Source organism: Orycteropus afer, unplaced genomic scaffold, assembly GCF_000298275.1.
Source record: "Orycteropus afer afer isolate SDZICR_OR568_19922 unplaced genomic scaffold, OryAfe1.0 scaffold00026, whole genome shotgun sequence".
NCBI lineage: Eukaryota > Metazoa > Chordata > Mammalia > Tubulidentata > Orycteropodidae > Orycteropus > Orycteropus afer.
The window spans coordinates 6,271,448-6,286,614 of record NW_006921613.1 but is presented as its reverse complement, the minus strand read 5'-3'; the positions used below and the strand labels follow the sequence as shown (position 1 = coordinate 6,286,614).

The following is a 15,167-nucleotide window of genomic DNA, read 5'->3' as shown; positions in this document are numbered from 1 at the left end:
TCTCTCTGGCTTCCTGGCTTTTAATCCCCTTTCTCCTGCTCTTCCCGCTTGCTACTTCGGGTGTCCCTGAGTTGTCTCTCCTCACCTGTAACCCTACAAAACTACTTCTACCTAAATTTAAATGGATCAGGCAGTGGAGCAATATATGACAAAGGGCACTGAAACACTGAACAATTTGTAATTTTCTCTATGAGCCTTGGTGTGTCAAGGCCCTGAACCTCTCCCTAAAGTCTTTTTCATCTGCTTGGAAAGCCTCACCATGATCTGTGCACCCTGCAAGCTTCTACTCATTCTGCAAGACCCAGTGAGATCTCATCCATGCAGCCTTCCAACACTCACCCAAGTACAGGTATCAGACCCTCCTCTGAGCCTCTCTTCATTCTGTTACTGCATTTATCTCACTGACATTCAATAATTTGTGCAGACAGCTCAATGCCTGACTAGTATGAGCTCTCCTTCACTCATGAGCTTGTAGCTCCTGGGTAGATGGCAAATTAGAATTCAAAAGATTTTACCTCATCACTGTTGAGCTTCTTTGCTTTGAGTAATCTTTGAGCCTTATCTTCTTCTGATCCCTCATCACTGTCTGAAGAATAGATTCTGGCTCTTTCCTCTGAAAGCAAAGAACATAAAGTGTGATTGACTTTCAAAGTTGGTGACCTAGTCATTACTGAAATTTTCTTCTAATGAATATCTTTAGTTTCCTCTGAAAATTTTCCCCAGAAGAACCAAATAATTTTATTTAAAGATAAATGTAAGCTTGTTGTTGTTGTTGTTGTTGTGTGCCGTCGAGTCGGCCCCGACTCATAGCGACCCCTCCTTGGGTTTCCGAGGCAGTATCACTACGGAAGTAGGATTGCCCAACCTTCCTTCCGAGGAGTGGCTGGTGGGTTTGCACCGCCAGCCTTCTGGTTAGCAGTCAAGTGCTTTAGCCACTATGCTACCAGAGCTCCTGTAAATGTAAGCTAGAGATGCCTAAATGAAGCAGACTTATCTCAAAATATAAAACTAGTTTGTCTGACCACTATTAAATACGAAAAAAAGGCAGATACCACTACTCTTTCAAAGAAAAACTATCACAGCCCGAGTCATCCTTTCATAGGGAATAATACAGTTAATTCCAAAATAAACATGGAAGATAAAAAGCAAAAAGGTGGTTCTCTGGTCCTATAAAGACCATTTGTTGCCAGGTGGGCATTTCAAAGGCAGATGTAGCTAAGTACAGCAGATACCACTACTCTTTCAAAGAAAACTATCACAGCCCGAGTCATCCTTTCATAGGGAATAATACAGTTAATTCCAAAATAAACATGGAAGATAAAAAGCAAAAAGGTGGTTCTCTGGTCCTATAAAGACCATTTGTTGCCAGGTGGGCATTTCAAAGGCAGATGTAGCTAAGTTCAGTCTACTCTGATGCCCCAGTTCAGGTGAACCTCGGAGAAGAACAGCAACCCTTCGCTGGCACCCTGAAAGCTTTCCCTGTCTCCATAATCTGGGCTTATCTGACCACTGAACAAAATTGAATGCTATGAACTCATCAGTTAGGCTTTTACTCTCTGATAAACTAACATAATTTACCTCTCTCCCTAAAAGCATTTTTTGGTTTCATTTAATTTTTGTGTAGTTTATTTCAACAATTAATCTTTTTCTGTGGGAAAGCAGCAGTGCCAAAAAGTGAAAGTTCTCTCTACTATGTGGTTGTTACCGTCAAGTCAATTCTGATTCATGGCAACTCGTGTGTGCAAAGTTGACTGTTCCACATTGTTTTCAGGGCTGTGACCTTTTAGAAGCAGATTGCCAGGCCTGTCTTCCGAGGCGCCTCTGGGTGATTTGAGCACTTAACCATTTGCATGCCATAGAGTCCCTAATAAATAACAGGTATATTGAGTATACTAGCTCACAAGAACAAATGTAGTCACTGTAAGCAAAGAAGAAAAGTTTTATAGGATGGTCAAGGTGTACTTCACATTGTATAACCAAAACCAAACCCACTGCCATCAAGTCGGATTGGGCTCATAGTGACCCCTCCTTGGGTTTCTGAGGCGTTATCTCTAAAGAAGTAGATTGCTCAATCTTCCTTCCAAGGAGTGATTGGTGGATTTGAACTGTCAGCCTTCTGGTTAGCAGTCAAATGCCTTAGGCACAAGGCCACCAGAGCTCCCTTACATTGTATAGTGATTCCCAAAGCTCTATCAAAGTGAATCAGGAGTCTTAGAGCCTCATTTAACAGACAAGGCAAATGACATTCAGAGATATGAAGTCACTTGCTCATAGTTGATAAGTGGTTAAGAATAGCAAAAATAGTTTTACATTATATTTACTTAGTACTGTGCAGTTATGTAGGGGCTCTGGTGGCACTGTGGTAAGGTATTTGGCTGTAAACCAAAAGGTTATTGGTTCAAACCACCAGCTGCTCCACAGGAGAAAGATGAGGCAGCATACTGTCATAAAGATTTACAGTCTTGTAAACCCGATGAGGGTTGCTATGAGTGGGACTCAAGTCAATGGCAGTAGATTTACATAATTATGTGCCAGGCTCTGGGCTAAGTACATTATGTATTGTGATAGTTGGAGCTGTGTGTCAACTTGGCTGGACCACAATTCTGTGTGGTTTAAGCTGTTGTGATGTGGTTATTCCCATGATGGGATCAGATGATTATGTTTGAGCAGGCAATCTGTTGAAAGGGAGTTTCCCTAGGGGTGTGGCCTGCTTTCAGTATATCCAAGGACGTCCTGGGAAAAGAGACATTCTTCTGTGGATCGGGATTCTGTTGTACTGCCTACAACTGTCCATGAGTGAACAGTCCACCATTCAGCCTGGAGATCTTGGATTTGTCATTCATTGGAGTCAACAGCAGATGTACTGCCTGCCAGCCTTGAGCTCCAAAGCCCTTGCAGTTGCAAGAGTCAGAAAAGCCTCCAGCTTGACATTCAATCCAGGAACTTTGGACTTGCCAGCTTCTATTAAGTGTGTGAGCTATTTTCCTAAGATAAATTTCTATATATATACATATATATATACATATATATATATATAAGCTTTACTGGTTTTGTTTCCCTAGAGAACCTAGTCTAACGTACGTGTATTATAGCATTCAATCCTCAAAATAATCTTATGTTTTAAGTACTATTATTAGTAGGGATTCTTTTTTCCTGCTGAGTTGACAAAAGCTAAGGGAGGTTGTGTAACTTTCTGAAAACCATCAACTAAAAAGTGGCAGAGCTTAGAGCAGGCAGGGTCAGGAGTTCAGCCCAAGTCTTCTACCACCAGTTTTAGTTTGCTTTTCAGCATGTCATCTCGCTACTGGCTGAGGAGGAACCTCTGGGTGATAACCAGGTAGACAGTGCTGTGGTTATTCTGGAAGTCTCAGAAGTCAGATGACCTTGGTTCAAGGACTGGCCCCACTACTTACCAACTATGTGATTTTCTGCAAGTTATTCAGTTTCCTTCATAATAACAAGGACAATAATAGTAACTGGGCCATAACATAAGGAGCCCTGGTGGTGCACTGGTTAAGTGGTTGGCTACTACCTGGGCAGTTGGTGATTTGAACCCACCAGCCACTCCATGGGAGAAAGATGTGGCAACCTGCTCCAGTAAAGATTTACAGCCTTGGAAACCCTATGGGGCAGTTCCACTGTGTGATATAGGGTTGCTATGAATCAGAATTGATGGCAATAGGAGCAGGTTTAGGCCATAATGGTGTCATGAAGACCAAATAGAACACATGTAAAGTGCTGAATATGAGTGTGTGACTTGTATTCAACGATGTACTGAATAAATGTTAACCATGATAAATTACTGATACCTGTGAAAGGAGGGAACATCAGAGAACTCAGAGAAAAGAAAGGATAAAGAAGGAAAGGAAATACCATGTACTCTCTCAATAATTTAATTCCCAATTAGTGATAAAAAAGACATTCAGAAAAGTTCTAAATACACTGGCAACTTTCAAACCACAAAGCAGAAGCTCAAAAGACAAGGTAAAAGTGTGAGCAACAGCAGCTTGTACCCTCAGGCTCGTCTGAAAGGATCCTGTAATGACTAGCTCATAGGCCCTGAAGGGTTTCATTAACACCGATTCTTTGAAAAGAAAATGTCCAGTGGTCTGGCATTCAGACTATGTCCAATAGCAAAGAAATTCCTGAACCCAAAAGGATGACATTTAGTTTCTGCAACAACTCACCTCGAATGCCCCCTTTGTATCGGTTTTTAATGGCGGCCAAGCTGATGGACTCCTCGCCTTCCTCCTCTTCATCGTAGCGGTCAGGTTCCAGGTAATTAGCACTCAGCCCCCGCTGATGCTGCTTCTCTCGCATCCGGCGCTGCTGAGATTCCCTGCGAATAGACGCCCGCAAACGTTCTTCTTCTTTCTGTGAGGAAACAAATAAATTATGAACTTCAAAAACCACTTTTGGGTCCACATGAACCTACTTTTTCTACCAAAAAAATGCATTGTAATGCTTAAGCCCAATACTATCAGCCATTTAATATGTCCTCTGAGTAGTTTTCTCCACACAGCATCCCTGTTATGACACAGGGATTGTTTTGTTCGTTGTAAATCGTGAAGGTATTACAAAGGTGAAGAGGCAGACATGATCTCTCCTCACGCTCCATCAGCCCAATCTCAACAGGCATGTCCTTGGGAGCTGCATCATCCTCTCTGCTGTCTGAGCCCAGGCAGAAACTACCAGCCCTGAGATACTTTACCCAGGCCCCGTGGGAGCCTACACTGACCCTCTGGGGCATCAAAGGCTGTTTCTGTTCATCCCTGAGCCATAGACACCTGACTTGCCAGGTTCCACCGAATTCCCATGGTTCCAAATATTCCTGCCCAGATAAAGTCCTTGAGCCCCATAGTAGAGCCTTTATTTCCTTATGGCTGCCTGGTAGTCTGCACAACACTGTTCACAAGGCAGGGATAGGATTTGAAGGGATCTGGGATATTCTAGTATTTCTTTGAAGAACTTCCTTATTCAACTGCTCTGAATTATTACATTCAACCCCAATTCTGTTGCTAGAAATTCTATGCAGCTAATTGCTTCAATAAGTGGTAATGTATGGCTGTTGTGAGTACATAATGAAAATTACTGCCATTAGGATAGACTAGTAGCAAAATAGCTCATTACTTGTTTGCTTTTCCACAGAAACTGGGGAAGTAGAAAGCTTGGGGAAACTGTTAGGAAGGGGCTCTTCTAACAGTGGCAAAACTGGAGGCTGCAGGCCTCTCTAGCTTCCCTAACCTGAGCATAAAAGAGGGGCAATGAAGCATGAAGTCAGGTTTAAAGGCCAATGCCTCCATGCACTGCCGGATTAGGTAGCGCTACAGACTCTGGGCTAGACAGCTTGTGTCCATGAGCACAATACAGGATGGAGGAAGAAGAATGGACCCCAGGGGTAAACCTTCAACAGAGGGTGCCAATGAGGTAGGTGAGTAAGAAAGACCCTGAGGAACTGGACTAGGCTCACCCTGTTACATTAAGAAATATAAACCACCCTGAGAGTATCGTCCTGGGATGGCCTTTAAAATGTGAACTGAAACCATTCTCAGAGGTCACCTTTCAGATAAGTAACAGATTGGCTAATAAAAGTGAGTACAGTGCTCCTTTAAAAAAAACAATAATCATCTATATGATACAAAACAGTCAACATTGACCCTAAAATGAAGATGAGAAGATGGATGGGGTGTGGGAGGAGAGATTAATGGGAACAGACCAACCAGAACAGAAATAATGAAAATGCTGACATAATGTGGAAAACATAACCACTATAACTGAAGAGGAGAGAAGTTAAATCAGAATGTAGTTGCTCTGAAAACTTTCACCAAAAGCACTGTAAAATAGTTTTTTAAAAAAGTAAATCCAAGAAGCAGGTAGGGCAATGGCTGAGATCTAGCAGGAATCAGAGGAGGTGGAAAGGAGGGATAATGGGACTGAGTCATTGCGTTCAGCCCCTCAAAGCAAGTGCTGCATCAAAAGTCATGGAGTTAATACAAGCTCACACTGCAACATTTACAGACAATGCCACAAAATGGAATTTGTGCCTAATTGGTAATTGTATCAAATTTGGAAACTTACCAGATAGAATGTTATAAAGTGCCCTTATAAACCACATCTATACTTTGGAATCCCTGGGTGGTATGAACAGTTAACTTGCTTGGCTGCTAACTGAAATACTGAAAGTTCAAGTCCACCCAAGGAACCTTGGAAGACAGGCCTGGCAATCTATTCCCAAAAAATCAGTTACTGAAAACCCTATGGCGCAGTTTTATTCTGACACATGTGGGGTTAACGTGGGTCAGAATCTACTTGACAGCAACTAGCTTTTGGTTTACTGGTTGGATACTTTGTTTCTGCTTTTGGCATTCTCCCATACAAACTCATGGTTTATTCCCAGGTACTCTACTTTAGACTGAATCTGTAGCATTTCCACTCATTTTCAGCATAGATTGTAAACTAAACACAGATGATTTAATTACATCAATGAACGTTCAGGTCTTCCAATCACCAGGTTGTTGTGGACATTGGTAGGAGAAAACGTAAGCCCCCATGTCTGTTTTACCACCACTATAATATCACATCACCCATTGTTTGACAAATGCTTAGAAAATGAACCCAACTCCCTGATTATGTCAGCTGAAAAGGAAGTTACAGATGAATAAAACGGTTTTGGAAATGCTATTCTTAACATACCAAAAATCTCAGGATAAAGCTTAGCAAACAAACAAAAAAGGTTAGCAAACATACCTTAATCATTTCTGTGCGTTGGCATTCAGGATCACGACCAGCCATTGGTAAGATTCTAATCTTCTGTGTTTTAGAACATCTGTCAGCAAGTGACAGAGTCATCTTTCTATGTGTGGCACTGTCTGTGGAGTGAGGTCTGTCAGGAAATGAATAAAAATGCCTCATTGTTTAAGAAATACATTTGTGAGCCAGTCATACCTACATCATAAAAACAAGTGGCCAGTGACCATTTCATATTCAGTAGAATAAAGAGGAAAGCCACTAAACTGAATACACTAGGTGACACTTCTGAATGTTCTTCATTCTGGGGCTTACTGAGACATTCCTGCCTCACGAATAAAGTGAAAAACAGAAAGCTGAAGTGAAAACAATGGCTTTGCGTAGCATGACAGCCTTCTAGAAACAGTAAATGGGTAGGTTTCAGCAGCATTTATTGAATACTATGTCCCAGGCACTGTACATTATTTGATTTAATTGCCCCAACTACCTGTGAGGTCGTTATTACTACCTCAATTTTATAGGACACAGAGGCTAAGAGAAGGAGCCCTGGTGATACAGTGGTTAAATACAAGGTTCGTGGTTCTAAGCCACTCCACAGGAGAAAGATGTGGCAATCTGCTCACATAAAGATTTACAGCCTTGGAAACTCTATGGGGCAGTTAGTTCTACTCTTTCCGAGTTAAGACTGCTATGAGTTGGAACTGAGTTGATGGCAATAGATTTCGTTTCTGAGGCTAAACAAGGCTACAAAAGTAGCAGAAAGTCACATAAGTGGAAACGGGGTTTAAATACAGATGTATTTCATCCCAAAGACTATAAAATTCTCAAAAAGTTAAATCATAACCAACATTGTTCCCATCTGTAGATAAGCATTACTCAATGAGAACGATCTGCTAAGAATCAAGAAAAGAAAAACATGAATAGTCCAATGTAGCTCCCATACAGTCTAGAGAGCCGAGTGCCCTCACCAGCTGGCCTGAGTATTCACTTTGCTTGGAGGACACACCTCTGCACAGTGGTACTAGATGTCCAGGCCTAGGGAATGGGATGACCTCAGCCCTTCATGTCAATCAACTCACTCCCTTTCCTCTGACTGCCTGCACACCAACCTCTAATCATCACTAATTTCCAGATCAATTTTATTAAAAGGAAAGGATACAGTGACCAGCAAAGACACATATTCTAGTCCTCTTAGCAAGTATAGTAATCATTTGACATAAAGAAATTGATGCTCTGGGTTTATATAACAATCTTTTTGTACATTGGTTAGCATGAGCTGGTTCCCTAGAAACAGCCACTTTTAACACTTTGAGGAGAGAGTTGATAAAATAGCCTTTGAACTTTCAGAAGTGAGAACCCAATCTTGGTCCTTGGGAAACTATATGGGAGGTCATGTTGATCGGATGAGTTGGCATTTTGGACAATGTCTGTATTTTGCTACTTTTATTGGAATAAGTAATATGAGGACAAAAATAGTTACCTGAAGGTGAGTTTGGTTTTAAAGACTGCCTGTCCCTGTAGACCAGTGCCTTGTCTTATAAACAGATGATTGTGATCGCCTTGCAGTGGAGCTTTGTAAACATCAAACACCTCGTTGCCTAAATGCAGTGACATGCTGAAAACAAGAAACACAGCATCAAGTTTTCATTCTACCATTTCCATTTCACTTAAAATGTGACTGAACTGCTATATTCTCTCCTTAGGCAAAATTCAGAAGGAAAGAACAAACAAGGCATAGTGTGAAAAACCATCCACACAGAATACACAATGCTGTAACTTTGACCCATTCGCAACTGTTTTCCAATGAAAGTGTTTTTCAAAAAACTTTCACCTGACAGTGAGCAGTTATGCAGTGAGCAAGTCTAACTTCCAAACTAATAATCTGTAGCGAAAGAGAATAATCTTTTATTAGCCCTATTTTTAATGTCTTCCCACCAGCATGTATGACCCCACCTATTTATTTATTTTTCTCAGGCTTTCTATGCAATGTTATTGTAGTTGATAGCTGCCATTGAGTCCATTACTCTTTCATGAGAGATGGTATGAAAATAAGATCCTATAACAAAACCTGATCCCTCCTAATCACATTCTGGGGCTTTCAATCCTCTTCAGGAATTGACACTCACCTTCCATCTGACCACTTGACTATCCGAGCATTGCTTTCTTTAATTTCATTTCCTTCTTCGTCCCGGCGTATCCTCCATCGTATTGTATTTTCTACCTGTTTCAAAACACAGTTGCATCAGAAAACTGTAGTCCCACTGACTCTGTTTCTTTTCTCCTGAAGACACATATAATCACAGAATAAGCAGAGGCAAGTAGTGATAGAAAAATAGACAACATAAAAACTCTCTTGCTTCAATTACCAAAAGATGTTGGAGAAATTAACAATAGGGGGAAAAATATGCTTATATGAATTTCTGAGCTCCTTCTGCTGAAATGAGAGGAAGTGGAGAGCTACAGCATTATAACCCAAAAAACCAGACCCACTGCCATCAAGTCAATTCCAACTCAGTGATCCCCAAAAGGTTTCCAAAGCTGTAAATCTTTACTGAAGTAGATTGCCTCATCTACCTCTCGCGGAGCAGCTGGTGAGTTTGAACCACCTACCTTTTGGTTAGCAGCCCACTGCCTTAGCCATAGCACCACTACAGCTTCTTACAACAGATGCTAAATCTACAGTAGTCCTGGGATGCTATAAGGCACAGTAAAAGCGATAAGGGACAAGAGAAAAGGCTTGTGGCCCTAGGAGAGAGCAATTTAGAATTGAGACTACACCTAAACTCACTTTGTCATATTGCTGTGATGCTTGAAGCTATGCCACCAGTATTTCAAACACCAGCAGGGGCACCCATGGTGGAGAGGTTTCAGCGAAGCTGCCAGACTAAGACAAACTAAGAAAAAGGATACCAACTCTACTTCTAAAAAAACTAGGCACTGAAAACCTCAAGAATAGCAGTGAAGACAGCTCAGGGGGCAGGAGAGTATGAACGGATGGACACTGGGAAGTGGTAACCATGGGGAGGAAGTGGGAGGGGAGCTGTTGCATTGTGGTAAACTGTGGTCAATGACATGAGACAAAGTATATGTGAACTGCTGTATGGAAAGTAAATTTGCTCTGTAAATTTTCACCCAAATCACAATTAAAAAAAAAAAAAAAGAATAGCAGTTAAACACTGTCTGACAGAGTGTCAGAGGATGAGCCCCTCAGGTTGGAATGCACTCATTCCATGTCTGAGGAAGAACTGTCTCCTCAAAGTAGAGTTGAGCTTAATGGTGCATGTGGAATCAAGATTTCATGACCTTCACTTGCTGATGTGACTCAAATGAGAAGAAACAGCTGCACACATCCATTAATAATTAGAATGTGGAATGTACAAAGTATGAAAGGAAAATTAGAAGTTGTCAAAAATGAAATTGAACACATAAAAATCAATATTTTAAGCATTATTGAGCTGAAATGGACTGGTATGGGACATTCTGAATCAATCATATGCTCTACTATGCCAGAAATAACAAATTAAAGAGGAATGGCATCATATTCATCATCAAAAAGAACATGTAAAAATGTATTCTAAAGTACAATGCTCTCAGTGATAGGAAAATATCCATACGTCTAAAAGAAAGACCAGTTACGACTATTAGTATTCAAGTTTATATACCGAATACTAAAGCCAAAGATGAAGAAACTGAAGTTTTTACCAATTTCTATAGTCTGAAATTGACCAAACATGTAATCAACATACATTAGTAATTACTGATGATTGGAATGCAAAGTTAGAAATAAAGATACAGCACTGGTAGTTGGAAAATATGGCCTGCTGACAGAATTTTGCAAGACCAACAACTTACTCATTGCAAATACCTTTCTCAAAAATATAAACTGACCATACGTGTGGACCTCACCACATGAGTACACAGGAAACAAATTGAGTACAGCTGTGGAAAGAGATGACAGGGAAGCTCAACAGCATCAGTCAAAACAAGCCACCCAGAGGCCAACTGTGAAATAGACCATCAATTGCTCATATACAAGTTTAAGCTGAAACTGAAGAAAATTAAAACAAATCCTTAAGAGCGAAAATACAACTCTGAGTGTATCTCACCTGAATTTCGAGACCATCTGATAAATAGATTTTACACACTGAGCACCAATGACCAAAGAACAGACAAGTTGTGGGATGCATCAAGGATACCATTCATGAAGAAAGCAAAAGATCATTAAAAAGGCAAGAAAGAAAAAAAAGACCAAAATAGATGTCTAAAGAGATTCTGAAACTTGCTCTTGAGTTAAGAGTAGCTAAAGCCAATGGAAGAAATGATGAATTAAAAGAGTTGAACAGAAGTTTCCAGAGGACAGCTCCAGAAGACAAAGTATTAAAATGTGCAAAGGCCAGGAGTTAGAATATCAAAGGAAAGAATGTGCTTGGCATTTTTCAAACTGAAAGAACCAAATAAAAAAATAAAAGCCTCAAATTGCAAAACTGAATATGGGCAAAATACTAAACGATGCAGGAAGCATCAAAAGAAGATGGAAGGAATACAGCATCACTGTACCAAAAAGTAGAAGCTCTGGTGGTGTAGTACTCAAAGCATTTGACTGCTAACCAGAAGGCTAGTGGTTCAAACCCACCAGCCACTCCTTGGAAGGAAGGTTGGGCAATCTACTTCCGCAGTGATACTGCCTCAGAAACCCAAGAAGGGGTCGCTATGAGTCGGATCCAACTCCACGGCAGTGAATTTGGTTTTTGGTTTGTACCAAAAAGAACTGGTCGATATCTGACCACATCAGGAGGTCAGTATATGATCAAGAACCAATGGCATTGAAGGAAAAAGTCCTAGCTGTATTGAAGGAAGTGGCAAAAAACAAGGCCCCAGGAACTGATGGAATATTCATTGAGGTATTTCAACAAATGGATGCAGTGCTGGAGGCACTCACTTGTTTATGCCAAGAAATCTGGAAGACAGGTACCTGGCCAACCAACTAGAAGAGATCCATACTTGTGCTCATTCCAAAGAAAGGTGACCCAATACTTAAGCAGACAAGTTAAATGATCAGGTCTGTGCAGGCAAAACAGAATATACCCACGGCCATATATGTAAGTTTGGCAGACTGTATTTCTACACACATATTTGTATGTGCTATAAGAATGTCCATATAAGATCCTGGATAGAGTGGGAGAACAATATAGAACAAAATTCAAAATCACATAAAAAAGACCAGGTTTACTGGTCTGATAGAACCTGGCAAGAGACCCCTGAGCTTATGGCCCCTAGTTACCCTTTAGGTTAGGTCTGGAACTGAACTCAAGTCCATGGCTTCATGGCAAACAATAGACAGGCATACAGGGTGAACATTTAAATCAGGCAGATATATTCCTTAGAATGATCAACCCTGGGAAAACAGAAGGGGAGTATTTGCACAGGGAGCTCAGGGGGCAGGAGTGCATAGGAAAGAAGGACACAGGGAAGAGGTAACTACAGGGAAGAAGTGGGAAGAGAGCTATTACACTGTGGGGATTGCAGTCAATGTCATGAAACAAAATGTATATGAACTGTTATATGGAAAATCAATTTGTTCTGTAAAGTTTCACCCAAATCACAATAAAAATTAAAAAAAGAAAATTAAGCAGAAGAAAAAGAGAATGTCCACATATATAACAGCACTAATAAGGGACAAAGTTAATGATAACTTCTCAGCCACAGCCAAACACACTAAGAATGTGAGTCACTAGGCCCATGGGCTCAGGACTATGGTTGCAGGGGACATTAAGCTCAATTGTCATAACATACTACACAAAAATATTGTTCTACATCTTACTTCAGTAAGTAGTGACTGGGGTCTTAAATGCTTGCAAGCGGGCATCTAAGATGCAACAATCGGTCTCTCCTCATCCAAAACAGACGAAAATGAAGAAAATCAAAGATGCACGGAAACCATAGTCCAAGGAACCTGTAGTAGACCATGCATACCTGAGCCTACATGGCCCTGGCAACAGAAGAACTAGATGGTGCCTGGCTACCACTGTCAACCACTCAGAGGGGAATCTATGCAGGAGATCCTGGATAGAGTGGGAGAATAATATGGAACAAAACTCAAAATCATTTGAAGAAAAAAAAAAGAAGGGCTGTTGGGGGGAAGTGGGAGGGGAGCTGTTGCACTGTGATAAATTGTAGTCAATGTCATGAGACAAAGTGTCCGTGAACTGTTGTATGGAAGATGAATTTGCTCTGTAAACTTTCACTCAAGTCACAATAAAAAAAAAAAAAGAGAAGAAAACATGGCATTAGGATTGGACAAAGGACTCATTAACAATCTGCAATATGTAAATGACACAACCTTGCTTGCTGAAAGTGAAGATGATTTGAAGCATTTACTGAAGAAGATAAAGACTAAAGCTTTCAGTACAGATTACACCTCAACATAAAGAAAACAAAAATCCTCACAGCTGGACCAATCACCAATATCAAGCTAAAAGGCAAAAAGACTGAAGCTGTCAAGGATTTCATTTTACCTGGATCCACAATCAACGACCATGGAAGCAGCAGTGAAGAAATCAAATGAGGTATTGCATTGGGCAAATCTGCTGTAAAAGACCTCTTTTCAAAGTATTAAAAAAAGCAAGCATGTTACTTTGAAGACTAAAGTACACTTGACTCAAGCTGTAATATTTTCAATACCTCATATGCATGTGAGAGCTGGATAATGAATAAGGAAGATCGCAAAAGAAATGATGCATCTGAACTGTGGTGGTGGCAAAGAATACTGACTGTACCACAGACTGATAGAAGAATGAACCAATCTTTCTTGGAGGAAGCATAGCTGGAACGCTCCTTAGAAGTGAGAATGGTTAGACTTTGACTCTCATATTTTGGTCATATTGTCAGAAGGGACCTGTCCCTGGAGAAGGATATCATACTTGGTAAAATAGAGGGTCAGCGAAAAAGGAGAAAACCCTCAATGAGATGGACTGACACAGTGGCTGTGATAATGGGGTAAAGGATGGCAACAACTGGGAGGAGGGGACAGCACTGGGCAGTGTTTCATTCGGTTGTACAAAGGGTTAGTATGAGTCAGAAGTGACGTAACTGCACCTAACAAGAACAACAACATAAAGCAAGTTCTCTCTCCGGGCTAAAAACCCTACGGAAAATAGGACAAAGAAACTTAGCTTACAAGTCTAGGGAGATACAGAAGTTCCCCACATACATGAGTAAGACAAAAAAAGGTACTCTGTGAAAAGTAAAACCCTAGGATCGAAGAGTTTAGAGTGTAACTTTATCTTAATTGCACAGCAGGGAAATTCCAAAACAAGACATTATTAGCTAGGTGGCAGAAGCTCACACAGAACCACTCTGGAGATACCTTGTACTAACCCAAACCACACTAGATTTCAGAGAAAATAAGTGTCACCTAAAGTGAGGTGACAAATACAAATTTAAAAGCACCAAAGACCATAGCTGATGAGTGACAGTCTGCAAGAAAACAAGCTGAGAGACTAATTCCCCAAGAACTTGAGTTATAGATAAATCTAAGAAATTATAAGGTATGCTTAAACATATTAAAGAGGTAAAAGAAAATAGATGAACTATAAGGAAAAGGTAAACACTATGAAAAACATTAAACAAATTAGGAAAACATTCAAGACTTCCAGAAATGAAAAACACTGTTATTGAAATGAAAAACTCGATGGGACTTCCAGCAAAGTGCAGCACACTGAACGCTTGCCATTCTTCATGCCTGCTTTCTAGAAAAACAATAAAATCAAAGTAAAGAATAAAAAAAGGATACACTAACAAGGAAATAATGAAGATGGCAGAGAAGTCAACATTTTGAAAACCTGCAAGTCTGAGACCATGCTTCCCTATGTCTATCCCTCCACCTGAAAAATAGCTGCTTCCACTCCCATTTAGATTTTCTGGATCTGCTACTGTCTTTGCAAATGAATTCTAATGGCTCCCTCTCAATGTTTTCCTTTTCCTTCTTGTTTCACCCTCACCAAATAGATAAATAACTAGAAAACTAGCTGGTTATAGAACTAACAATACTCATGAATATAATATGATTTCCTATCTGAGAGTTCTCCTCGGAAGGAAGATGGGGCAATCTACTTCCGTAGAAATACTGCTTCGGAAACCCAAGGAGGGGTCGCTATGAGTCGGGTCCGACTCAATGGCACATAACAACAACAACGACATCTGAGAGTTGTTTCAAAATCACCTGGGAGAGGGGTGGCAGGAAATACAGATGAAACAAGACTGTCCACAAACTGACAACTGTTGAAGTGGGTGATAGGTACAGGAGAGTTCATTGTACTAATCTTACTATAACTATACATGTTTGAAATTTTCCTTAATAAAGAATTAAGACAAAACAATCTTGTTACTAGTCCTCTCTTCCCTCCCCTAAAAAACAGGTT

The 15,167-nt window shown here is 40.5% G+C and overlaps 1 protein-coding gene across 1 annotated transcript in view; it reads right to left on the bottom strand.

Moving 5' to 3' along the window:
• LEO1 (LEO1 homolog, Paf1/RNA polymerase II complex component) overlaps positions 1 to 15,167 on the bottom strand; it is a 44,407-nt gene that overhangs the window by 3,904 nt on the left and 25,336 nt on the right. Inside the window, exons 7-11 of the mRNA XM_007935162.2 lie at positions 8,874 to 8,968; positions 8,228 to 8,362; positions 6,748 to 6,883; positions 4,188 to 4,374; positions 516 to 613 (exon numbers count right to left, since the gene is read on the bottom strand). Coding sequence (XP_007933353.1) covers positions 516 to 613; positions 4,188 to 4,374; positions 6,748 to 6,883; positions 8,228 to 8,362; positions 8,874 to 8,968 — 651 coding nt within the window. The remainder of the gene's footprint in view (positions 1 to 515; positions 614 to 4,187; positions 4,375 to 6,747; positions 6,884 to 8,227; positions 8,363 to 8,873; positions 8,969 to 15,167) is intronic.